Raw genomic sequence first — 13,106 nt, forward strand, 5'->3', positions numbered from 1 at the left:
TATTTTGTCCACACTGGCAGGGAGAAACATGCTAACATGGGAGTATTTACATCTCCTGATTGGGGAGCCCAGCTTCTCTTAGACCTGAGCCCAGGACCAGACACCCAGATTGGCTAAGAGCACACATGGGGCAGGGGCTGAAAAGGAGAGCTCTTCCTTTGTTTTGAGTGGTTGGCTTTTGGTGTATGTTAGAGGAGTTATCTCTCTTGTGTGTTTTGCCATGAAGGATGAGAGAGGGGGGAAGCATCCTGCAACTAATGAAGACTAGATGTACTACAGATTGTAAGTACCCAGTTAGTAACTCTCCTTTTGTTTGTTTTCCTTAGTGCATCTAGATCTGTTCATGTAGTACCATGAATTGGTAAACTTGTTTAATTAGAGTCTGCACAGGTCTTTACCTACCTGCCTTGACTACTTGGCATGCTACAGTAATACACCTTTATGATGGGGGGCCTTGGACAACCCAGAAGGGAGGAGGGGCTGGATTTTATCCAAGACAGTGGCAAAAACAGTAAAAGGAAGGGCAAGACAGTGATTAGTCTTGCCTCACAAGGTGACCAAGTTCATGACAGTAATTCTTACACCATACTGGCTTTTTAGCTAATTCTGCTTAGCTCCCCCAAGATTGCTGTTTCCAGTTATAACCTAGGTTGACTCAGAGATTTTTATCCTTGTGATGAACACTCTCCTTTGATAAATAACTGTTTTCTCTGTCACATTCAACACTAACAGTCATAGCAGCTAAGGAAAGGTCACTTAAGTATGGTTGACAGTTACATTGGTCAGATGAGTGAAGTCTGGAATGGTACTGCTATTAGGGGTGGGAGGTGAGGAGGACCATCTTTTTAGCCAGAAATTTCTGTAGTCTCAAAAGAAGTTCATTATTCATTAAATGAAAACCTTACACATTCAAAAGCTCTCAGTATTATCAGATGCAGTTAATTAAAATTCCAGTTTGAACAGAGAACCCAGTAATCCCACCCTAGCCACTGCCTTGCTTTTGAGGCTTAGTGATGAAAAATTCTGAAATTTAAATCAATTGCCACTAATAGGATCACTGAATGAATTTGAACTAGGATGTTTAACATTTCAGTCATTACATGTTGCTGTAAGAATTGAACAGACATCCAGTTTTATCATCTTAGTTGTTGTTTTTTACTTTTGATAGTACGTACAAAGTTCTCCATCAAATTGGTCAGGGCGAAGTTAAGTGACAAATTTTAGCTCAGCATTATGGCAGCCTGAGTCCATGCCATTGTTCTGTACACGCTGCCGGAAGACAAACGGGAACACCTTCTTGAAGGACTTGCGGAAGCTGTCTCCCATGAACGCATAGACTATGGGATTGAGAGAAGAGTTGGCATACGACATGCAATTAGCCCATGTCTTGATCTTGTAGGTCTCATAGTTGGCCTGGAAGTGATGATAGAAGCCCTGAAAGAGCAAGTAGAACTGGATGGGCCCCCAGCAAATGGTGAACAGCAGAACAATCACTACCACCATCTTGGATATTTTGGCCCTCATGGCAGCTGAGCGTTCTGATAGATGTTGCACCTGTTGGGATGGAAGAGAAGAGTACACATGGCCTACCAAAAGTCATGAAGGGAATGTTTATTTGGTAAACTCTTATCCTATGCTCCTTCTAAGGAGCTAGAGGTGGTGGTGCACAAAGGTCCTCGTTTTTCCCCTTACAACAGCGGTGGGCAGGCAACAGGATCCATAACTAGTTTTGGTAAGGAAAATAATCTAGTCAGGTAGAATAGAAGTGCATGTTTAAGAAGAAGGCAACTGTTATTGCTATCTCTATATCCAGTGTCAAATTCTAAAATTTTGAACAAGAATGGAGAGGTTGCTGTATCTACTTTTCTACATGATTAATAATGTTATAAATCTCTGTCATCGTCTCCCATAGTGATCTTTGGTGCTTCAGTCCCTCAATCTTTTTTGTTGGCCCTTCCTTAGAACATAGAATCCTGCTCATCAGGTCCTAGAAGTGCTTGATAGAGAAACTGCTGAAGCATAAGCTCAATAATGATTGGAATAGTATAATCTTTCAATAACTTCCCTCACTTTTTTTTCATATATGAAATTTATATCCAGAGACTGCTCATGGAGACTCACACTGAAATCAAACAAAGCATTAAAACCAAGCAAGGGCATAAAAACAAGGTAAAACAAACTAAAATGATATTCATACAACGTACTCAAGAAAGAAGTAAATCATAATGCAGCTAAACACAGATGAAACCTCCCTGTTAAAATACTTAGGAAAAATAAATGTTTTTGGCCTGATACCTGAAAGCCACAAGGGTGAATGCAAGGCACCACCACTGAAAAGACCCTGTCTCTACTCATCACTTGCCTCATCTCTGCAGAAAGGATCACAGAGCACAGGGCTTGAGAAGAGGATCTTCTTAACTGCTGAAATAAATGGTATGGAAGGAGACACTCTCACTTACCTGATAGTCATGGTCTATGGGCTCCACCACAGGATTCCCAATACGCTTGAGCATAATGGAATAGCAGAGACATATGGTGAACAGAGGCAGCAGATAAACAGCCAGGAAAGTGTATAGAATAAAACTGCGCTCCTGGCTCTTGCTGGTGAAAGCTTCAATACAGTAGGTGCGCAGACCATACCAGTAGCCAACCTCAGTGCGATGGTATAGAGCCATAGGTAGTGAGAGAATGAAGGAACCTGGAGGCCAAAAACACAGAATTTAGAGTCCTGAAGGACAGTGCTTCATGGTGTCACCTGTAGAAGTCTAAGCCAAATGTGGGCTCAGGAGAAAACTGAAGAAGTCAGTGGGACTTCATTTTGATACTATGCAATTACTGTTCCTCAGAAGACGAGGTGAGACCAGGAATTAGTACTAAACCCCTTATAGTGGTCTTAATATAGAATTCCATATGGGATTGTGGAATTAGTCCTGGGAAGTTCAAGATAGATAGGTTAGGATCTAGGTCCATCTCTGGCTCCTCTGCATGAAACTTCTGTCTTGGCCCTTCAGCTGTGTACATATAGCTTCTATTGGTCACACTCACCAATCCAGATAGCAAAACTGACAGCCATAGCTACATGGGGGGTTCGGTAACGTAAAGATTGCAGTGGATACAGGGTAGCATAACAGCGGTCCACACTCATAGCCATCAGAGTGATGCAGGTGGCCTGCACTGTTACCTGGTAGGAAAACAAGGAGAAAAGTGAAGGACTTAGAATCTATATCCACTAACAAGTTGGCCATGTATACATTTGCACACTGACCCTCCTTCCATAGGACAAGAATGACCACTGCATAGATACATTTATCTGCATGAATACTGTCATGCTGTTACACACACATCAGACATACCCACCAGCACATCTCCTTGTACACTTAAATTTCACACAGATTTTCCCACCACTCAAGCTCACCTGCTGCAAATAGTTGACAAATTTGCACATGAAGTCCCCAAAAACCCAGCTGGGCAAGGGATAGAGCGTGGCAGTGAATGGTACACAGCATACTAAGAATATGATGTCAGTGGTCGCCAGGTTTGCTGCAAAAGACATGGAGATTATTTCAGTACAAGACTCTCTTCGGCTGTCAGTTACAACCCCCAGGTTAAACCTGGAGTCTTGTTGCCTCAGAGGGGTGTGGGTCTCCCTGGCAGAAGGTAGAGGTAGGATGCAGTGGCAGGGCCAGATTTACATTTTTTAAAGGGGTGCAAGAGGACAAAATGATGCCCCCAAATATATACAACTCATTTAAATAACAGAATAAATTTTGTTGACCTCTATGAATTGTTGATGAATAATTACGCTTTTACATAATCTTATCTATCTATTATCTATTAATTCCTCCTGGAATTCCTTTTATTGTTGGGAGCCAAGGGAGTTTGTAGCCAGACAAGTATGTTAGAAGTTAGGAAGGTGAACTTTAATGAACAGAGAGGCATGATGAGAGTCATTCCATGGCAAGAATGGTGGAAGGGGGTGGGGAGCAAATGAGGATGGGCTGTCCTAAAACAACAGCTCTTCCAAGCTCAAGCCACCAGTTTTCCAGTAAGATGGAAATGTAGTAGAGGATTCACTATGGTGGTGGAAATTTAAATCCCAATGGAGCCCATTACCAAATAAAGAAAATAGATTCAAAGTCTTTATTCTATAAAACTGCAATGTTTATTGGTTAGTCAAAACAAATGACTGACACCCACAAGAATTCTGACATCATAGTGACATAGAAATCAGTTCATTTACAAATAACCCATAATTATTAATCAATAGGATATCCAGGGTAGCACAGCACCATGTGCAACTTCACTTCAGTTTAGAAAAAAAACAGCTAAGTAGGGACATGATAGAGGTTTATAAAAGTATGCATAGGATGGAGAGAGTGGACAAAGTAAACTTCTTCTGTCTCTCCCAAAACTCTAGAATTTGAATTTATTCAGTGATGCTGATGGGCAGTAGATTCAGGATGGACAAAAAGAAACAGCAAGGAACTAAAATGTAGATGTCACTGCCAGAATATGGTGGGTTGACCACAGGCATAGGCAACTTTAAAAGGAAACTGGATAGATTCATGGGAGAAGTCTATTGATGGCTACTAGCCTTGGAGACTAAGGGGAATCTCCATGTTTGGAGGCAGTCAACCTCTGAATCCCAGTGGCATGAGGCAACATCAAGGGAAAGTCTCAGCCAGTACACCCTGTTGTTGAACTTCCAGAGGAAATGTTTGGCCATTGTGTGAGACAGGATCCTGGACCTGATGGACCACGGGTCTGATCCAGCAGGGCTCTTCGTATGTCAATAAAAATGGCATATTGATTCAGCTTTTGTCCACTTCCTAATTGTCTTCCAGAATACTGTAGTAAAAGAACACTGGACTTAGATCTGGAAGGCCCAGGTTCAAATCTGTACTGTGCCATGGGAGCTCACTAGGTGATTTTGAGCCAGTCACATTCTCAGCCTAACCTACCTCACATGATAAAAGGGAAAAAAGGAAGAATGAAGGGTGCCACCCTGAGTTCCTTGGAGGAAAGGCAACATTATAAAAGAATCACAAGGTTTTTCACCTGTAGGTTGATGATTAAAATAAACATCTCTAATTTTAGCACAAAGATCACAGAAAAACAATTCCACTCCTACAGCTTAGATACTGGTTAGACAGTATGATGAACCAGGAATAGTGTGGAGAAAATACATCCCATCCTGCAAAAGTGTTCATGTTTCATCATTCTGCTGAAGGTATGAAGGCTGAAAGGAAAAAAAAGTCTACAAATCTGGCCTGAACAACCAACCCCTTCCACGTTCTCATACAAGAATGCACAAAATGTCCAGTTTGAGGCTGAGGTACCTGAGACAGATTTCCAGGTGCATAAATAAATCACACCTACGGTAATTTTATCCCATCTCCCTTTCTTTGCTCAAGCTCCATGGCAAATCTGTGATAAAACTCCAGTAGGTGAGATCTTCAGACAAGTTTACTTCTGAAATACTCTCTCATTGGAAAAGACAATGATGCTAGGAAAAGCAGACGGCAGCAGGCAAAGAGGTAGACCAAACATGAGATAGATTGATTCCATCAAGGAAGATGCAGCCATCTGTTGGCAAGACCTGAGTAAGGCCATTAACAATAGGACATTTGGGAGGTGATTAATTCATAGGGTTGCCATAAGTTGGAAGTGACTTGACTGCACATAAGGCACACACCGATCAAGTCAATCCTGAATACTCCCTAGAAGCTAAAATGACCAAACTTAGGCTATTGTACCTTCATCACATCATGAGAAGATAAGACTAATTGAAAAAGACATAACACTAAGAAAAGGGGAAGGCAGCAGTCAAAGAGGAAGACCTAACATGAGATGGATTGGCTCCATTAAGGAAGCCACATCCATCAAGGATGTTAACTTTCATTTCACTTTCATTTCCAGAACCATTTAACTGTTTCCATTTTGCTAGACTACTAAGTGAACGTAATAACTTAACATCCTCCAGAAAGTCAAAGACTATAGGAAAGGTTGAAAAAACTCTCTTAGAATTATTGTCTAGGGGAGCCAATTTGTTAGAACCAAATTCATTGGCTCATTTTTCAATCTGAGTAGCAACCAAACCATCCCAAAGTTCTGTATCTCAATGTTTTGGGCTAGCATAGCATTCCCGAATGAACAGGTCTCAAGGAAGGATCTGAATCCATAGATGAACAGACGACTTCTTCTTCTTCTTCTTCTTCTTCTTCTTCTTCTTCTTCTTCTTCTTCTTCTTCTTCTTCTTCTTCTTCTTCTTCTTCTTCTTCTTCTTCTTCTTCTTCTTCTTCTTCTTCTTCTTCTTCTTCTTCTTCTTCTTCTTCTTCTTCTTCTTCTTCTTCTTCTTCTTCTTGCATGTCCCTTGCTCAGCAAAAGGAAATCTCCAGCCGAAAGTTCCTTAGGCTCTCCTTCATTAGATACAAGTCCTTTTTGTTTTGTTTTAATTAAACATTTACAGATGGTAAGTGAGAAAAATATCACAGACGAAACTGCAACTATATAATACAAACATGAAATGTTGTTCATACACTGTAAAATACTATTGGTCTTATCTGCAGCATCAGTGAATATTTATTCTGCTTAATGCAAACACTGAACAAATACCAAGGAATACTTTGAACAAATACCAAGGAAGTGGATTTCATAAGCTGTAAATTGAATATGTTTGTAGTTGCAAACTGGGCTGTAAATGAGCCCAAGCAGTTCAGTCTGAAAACTGCATCTAAATTCTCTGCTAGTTGATTAATTTTTAACGACACTGGTTTATTCAGAATGGTGATTTCTGTTCAGTTGAATAGAACCAAATGAGACCAATCATATTTAACAGCATCAGATTTGCCTGTCTGCCTTCCCTTCCCCATTGTGAACTGACACACCATCTATTCTGTGGAGGGACCACTTCTGCAGCCACTGGAGGTGGCAGTGCTGGAGTGGCAATGCATTCTTCCTCTTGCTGTTGCGGGCCATTGTGCAAAGGCGGCCCTGGACCCGGACATCCATAAGGCTGGGGATACCTCACCTTGATCCTCTGGGGTCTGTCCAAGGCCAAGTATGTGTCTGTGTGCACTCAGATTCTGAGTCAGCCCCCTTAGCACCACATGCTTCCTTGGTGCTTGCTACCTTGCTCTCCCGGCAGCAGTTCCATGGGCCAAGGAGAAAGGACAGCATTGTGTGCTCTGCCTGCACCTGGTGTTCACAGAAGCTGGGCAGGCAGCCAGCCCTTCAGCCTCTGGCTGCAGCAGCAGCGTCCCCCTCTGCCTACCAGCTGGGGCAGCTACCTCCCTCAGTTCCCTAGATCCAGCTCTGTGTAGTGGACATAACATTCGTAAGCAGTGAATTCACACAGTACCAACTGAAGCAGGATGCTCCTCTTATCAACATTCTCCATCCTGTTTCATGTTGTCTACTTAATGCTCAACTAGGATTCCAGTCAACATAGACTTTGGAGTGCCAACAGGATAGATTCAACAAGCCTCCAAATAGTCTTCCTCCAGCCTAAGGAGCTTTCTTCCAACTGAAGTGGTTCTTCCTCCAACAGAAATGCTCTTTAAACCAGAAGAAGCCACTTTAAGCTGGAAAAAGAAATCAAACTTTATTATTGGGCAGGGAGAATGGAGGTAGGATCCACCCAAAATGTCCCAGGTACTCCGGAATAAATATCCTTAAAACCAAGACCCTTGTTGCATTTCAGTTCAGCTTCATTTTACCCCTATCCCTGTAAAAATATTTATACAGTTCACAAATGTATAGACTTCCTTTTCTGTACATTGAGTACTAAAGGTTTTTGTTCAATTTCTGATAAATAACACCATTTGTACTATTGCTCCAAGACATCTACACACACCAGTACATTTTGTGCAATGTATAAAAACCTGGAGGAATCTTTGCACTGTGATTGTGAAGAGGCAGGTTCACCTTTCAACAAAACAAATTTCTATAATGGTTCTACAAATTAAAATGCTCAATGGTGAAACAGAAGGAATAATGCAATTTTTGCCTAATAGTTCAGAAAGAAAAGAATCCATCAGTCTATGCACTAGACTTAGCACTATGTACATTTTGGTTGCTCAAGAAAATGGAAAATAGGGGACCAGGTACAGCCTTCCCTTTTAGGTATTTCTGTTGGACAGCAATATAATGGCCCATCAAGCAAGCAAAGCTTTGTGCTTCAGTCCAGCAGAAGCTAATGATTTGCAGGTGCTTCCCAGATACTTTTCTCTTTGACAGAGACCAAGAGGATGCAGAAGTTCTTTTTATCTAACTCTGGGGGGTGCTATTCTAGCAAGGTTGAATGGAATTTCTTAACATAGTTCAATAAATATCAATCATTTTGTATACAGGCAAGCAAGGAAGAGCAAAGCAGTCTTCACACTACCAAAGAGACAAGTATGCATGAAGACAGTCTTTTTTTTTTTTACCAGGTGTGATGGGTACAATATTTGCTATTTTCTGCAAAAAAAAATTACACAAAATCTGCCATTGCTAATATATGAGTTCTGAGATGACATTGCTGTTAATTGTTGAATAATAAATACTCATAGAAGAAGGGCAGGATTTAAATGTAAGAAAATTGCTAATATTTATTTAACCATTGTTATACTGGACTTCCTCCTGCATTCTCAGGTTAGGCTGAATGTGTATGGTTGATCAAGGTCTGTTAGTAAGTTTCCATAGAAGAAGCTTGGGATTGAACCTAGGTCTCTTAGATTCTAGCCTGACTGCTCTGTGTGTGCGCGTGTGTGCGCGCGCGCGCGCGCGTGTGTGTGTGTGCGCGTGTGTGTGTGCGTGTGTGTGTGTGTGTGTGTGTACCAGGTTCCCCTCCCTCTGAGCTAGTAAGGCATTTTGGTCCATAGATGCAAATCTTAAGAGATAACCTGCCAACATCAATATTAGAGAATACTTTATTTACTGAACTGTGGGAACAGGGCTAGTGATTCAGCAGCACTGATCCAGGGAGAATGAAATAGCCTTGAAGAAACATAATACAAAGCCAATTCATCGTCAGATTAATTTTCAGTTAATATGACAAACAACTGTCATTGACAGTGTAAAATATCATGAATGAAAGGATTAAAATACAGTAAAATCCTAAGCACAATTACACCTTTTTAAAGCACACTGACTTAGATGGGTGTAACTCTATTTAGGACCACACTGTCTATTAAAATCCTGACTGGGACCAATTGACAGTCTGACCTTTTTAGTAAAAGTCAAAGATGGAAGTCATTAATGGCAGCTGCAAATCAGGATGGAAGAAGATCAGACAGCTGGCTGGAAGTCTCTGTCTCTTTCTATCAGTTTAATGAGTGCATAGTTTAGCATCTGGGGAGCAGAAGTGCTATTGGTCCGAAAGGCAAGAAGCTACAGGGCAACCCTAGAAACGAGAGGAGGCAGGTGGGTGTTTCACTCACCAATATAGAAGTTAGTAGCCGTGCGCATCTGGCGGTGCTTGCTGATGACATAGATGACCAAGGAGTTCCCAACCAGCCCGAGCAGCATGATGAGAGCATAAAAGAGGGGCACAAGCCACGCATCAGTTAGAAATGGGGGGGAGGTATCTTCTCCACTGCTGTTAAAGATCCAAAAGTGCATCCTACCCTCGAGGGCTCCTGTGCTGGGCTTGGCACTGCCTGGCCAGGATGTAGGCTCTGCTGTCCAGCTAGGCAAGGCCTCTGAATGTAAAGGCTCAGCATCCATTCTGAGCAGAACACCAAGTCAGCTCTTGTCAGCAGCCAGAAATGTGCAGTCTATCCTTCTGAGGAGCCTGGCTGGAAAGTCTTTGTCTGGGAAATACAAATTGGTGGGAGGTGCTGAAGCTACTAATGTCCCAGGGATGCACAGTCTCTTAGCTAAAGGGGTGCATGGCGTAGATAGTCCTAGTAGAAATGGAACGTGCTGGCAAAATTTGGGGCAAGATTACAATCCCTCATAGACTTACAAGTTACACCGCATTTGGGCTGAGAGAAAGGAAAGTTAAACTAATTCCTCCAGTTTCCGGTTCCCTTACCCTTAGTAGAAGGAGATGCTGCTGTAAGAGCAGAGGTGGGCAGACAGACTACCCAGACAGTACCTTTTGCACTAGTTGGCTCCCTCTGAGATGATCCCATCTCCACTGTGATATTTTGTCTTCCAAAGCTTTCAGAATCTTCTCTTTGTGCCAAAACAAGTCCTTCTCATTCACTCCACAGCATGCCGAGAACTCTCCCCTTTTTTTTCCTGGCTGGCCTTTCTTCCATGAAGAGGGATAGCTACTGTGCCAGCTCCTTATCTTCCTCTTGCCTCCTTTAATGCATCTCAGGACCTATTGTGACTGATGCTGGTCTCCGAACACAGGAGAGACACACTAAGCAAGCCGAACTTAATGATGAGAGGTGGAAGAGGTGGTTCTGATTGGCTGTCACGGATGCTGTTTGTAACTGTGTGAGGGAGAGGACCAAGGAAGCAGCAAATAAATGCTCAATACAGGACCTGTCTGAGATGCGGATGTGTTCATTCCAGCACCATCTCCCTTGCATACTGCTCACAAACAACCCCTCTCATAAAGAAACAAGCTCTTGGGATACAGCAAGAACTAGGGACATTACAGACAGGATTCCAGGGTTCTTTCTGAAGCTCTGCTAAAAGAGTGGGACATATGGCTTGCAGCTTGCCCCCAGAGTTCCTGAGTTATTCTTTGCTATTGTTTTCTTGAATGAGGTTCGCTGGGTTCTTTTCTCTCTCTGCTATGCACCGTCCTGAGAGAGAAATTACAAGCGTTTTTCTTTCAGCAGAACTGATTCACCAAAACAAGAACTTGTCTGATTTTCCTTTACTACAGCATATTTTCATTCTTTGTTATGTGAGATGCAAGTGAATGAATTACTGATTTTTCTCTTCCAGCATTTATTTATCAGTTTGAACATTTGCTGTGAAGATCAGGCACACTGCCTGAAAAAGAAAATAGAGGGGAAACCTTATTTGTTTAAAAAACTAATTTGACGAAAGCTCACATAAGTACATTTTGAGAAGGGTGAAATTCTTATAGTATTTTTTCCCTTTAAAGTTGTGATGAAGAAATTGGGTGAAGACTGATATTAACCCATCATTTTAAAATGTTTTGAGAGAACTATTGTTGACAGTTCCTTGTAAATCTGAAGTCCCCTGGCTGGTGAACAAATAGCAACAGAGTGATTTTAACACTGATGGGGTTTTTATTACTGCCGTCCTCACTGATTTGTATTGTAATTGTATTGGTACTTCTGTAAGGTATGGAATTATGCTATTTATTGTAACTTGTTTTTAAAAGCCTTTTAATGTATATATAAGTATATTATTTATTGCATTGTTGTTTTATATGCTTTTATTGTAAGCTGCCCTGAGTCCTCTAGGAGATTTGGCAGGGTAAAAATGCAATAAACAAATAAACAAACTTCCTTTTCATTCCTCACCATGATAGAACATTTATCATAGCTGGCATCCAAGTGTCTAAATCAATCTTGTGAAATAAATAATTTCTGATAAGTAAATCTAAAGCCAAACAGCTATCCTCAGAAATTATCAAATTATATTATTTCCTCTTTTACTTATAAGGAGCAATATTTACCATGGTTTGAGTACAAATATCAAAAATAAATTTTGACTCATTTATTTTGACATTTTTGTTGTCTTTTAAAAATACTGACATACTGACAATAAATGCAATGCGTTCACCCTAAATTTCTTTCATTTACCAATAAATATTAACACAGGCACATTTGGGGTAAGACTACAATCTCCAATAGATTTAGCACCAAGGAAGATACTGCTGTTTCCATTTGGGCTACGGACCCAGTGCCCTCCATGGTAACATGGGACAATTTGTCTCGAATCTCGCACATCAAGCAAGTCGCACCCTGGATTTGATCTTTGAGCTGGAGTTAGATATTGGCCCAGTGCAAATTGATAAAATGCATGGTTAGACCATTATGTCCTGGAGGCCTGTCTATTCCAACCCTCCCTGTATAAGCGGAGAGCAAATTTATGCTTGCCTGCCTGCACGGATGCATGTGAACGTGAAAACAGGAAAACGGGTTACTTTATCCCAACTGCAACCCGTTATACATTTGCTGTGTGGAAAGGGCCTTTGAGTTGGCAATGAAGATCACAAAGAAAGTATTCTATGTGGCCTTATTGCATCTGCCAGCTCATGCTCAGCTTAATTGTTTAGGGTAATTAGGTCTTTAACAATCCTCACTGAGGCGTCCTCAATTATTAGAAATTTGGCTATTAGTTGTGAGACATTTGCAAGTTTGTTTTTCAGGTAAAATCTTGCTGCTCTGCCATCACCCTCCAGCCAACCTTGATACAGTTACGGAACTGGAGGCCCTTTGGCTGGCTTCTGACCCAATTTTGGACTAATTCACCTGTCTCTCCCAAGCCAATGTGATAGAACCCTGGCAGCTGCAAAGCATACCACCTGTCCTATTAACCCATGTTTATCATGGCTAGTGAAAACCAGCAGTGACAGCATGTGCATGCCCCCAAGAAAAAGTACAGGAAACAAAATAATAGTGCAACCACCAGAGAAAGTCCTCATAGATACAACTGATGGACTGACTGAAAGACAAAATGAACTAAGGGAAAAACTCATTAAATATGCACAATCAAATTAGGAAAGTCAACGACTGCCAGCATTGAAAATGGTGCCCCCCCCAAAAAAATAACTTGGCATCCATAATGAAGGATATGAACAAGGCACTGATGACAACTGAAATAACTTCCATCAAACAAACCGATCAGCTCATGTACAGTATGGCTGCAGTGGTCACATGAGAACTGGGAACAGGCTTCCTTGGGAGGTAATGGGCTCTTTCTTTGGAGGTGTTTATGCAGAAGATGGCTAGCTGACAGCAATGCTGTTTCTGTGAACTTAGGCAGATCAAGAGAGGTAGGGCAGAAAGAGTTGCATCAGTGCTTGGCTTTTGTGGTCATTTCTTACATGCCCAGGATAATGCCTATCACCACTTTGGAATCAGGAAGTAATTTTACTCCTGGCCAGATTGGTCAGGGATCCTGGAGGTTTTTTGCCTTCCTTTGGGCATACAGCAAGACTCACTGGGGGAGTGGGGAGGTGGTAG

The 13,106-nt window shown here is 41.6% G+C and overlaps 1 protein-coding gene across 3 annotated transcripts; it reads right to left on the reverse strand.

The window, feature by feature from the left end:
• Positions 1-1,131: 1,131 nt before the first annotated feature.
• On the reverse strand, positions 1,132-10,372 carry LOC125429615 (G-protein coupled receptor 54-like). 3 transcript variants are annotated; one of them, XM_048490888.1, is made up of 5 exons: positions 9,423-10,372; positions 3,416-3,540; positions 3,046-3,181; positions 2,460-2,698; positions 1,132-1,434 (listed from the first exon to the last, which is right to left on the reverse strand). In XM_048490888.1, exons 1-5 carry the CDS (start codon positions 9,706-9,708, stop codon positions 1,207-1,209), a joined length of 1,014 nt encoding a protein of 337 aa, XP_048346845.1. In that variant the 5' UTR covers positions 9,709-10,372; the 3' UTR covers positions 1,132-1,206. The 3 variants fall into 3 exon arrangements, with proteins under 3 accessions (XP_048346845.1, XP_048346844.1, XP_048346847.1); XM_048490887.1 differs by having other exon boundaries at positions 1,132-1,554; positions 9,423-10,367; XM_048490890.1 differs by having other exon boundaries at positions 1,132-1,554; positions 10,019-10,364.
• Positions 10,373-13,106: the final 2,734 nt, after the last annotated feature.

Source organism: Sphaerodactylus townsendi, linkage group LG03, assembly GCF_021028975.2.
Source record: "Sphaerodactylus townsendi isolate TG3544 linkage group LG03, MPM_Stown_v2.3, whole genome shotgun sequence".
NCBI lineage: Eukaryota > Metazoa > Chordata > Lepidosauria > Squamata > Sphaerodactylidae > Sphaerodactylus > Sphaerodactylus townsendi.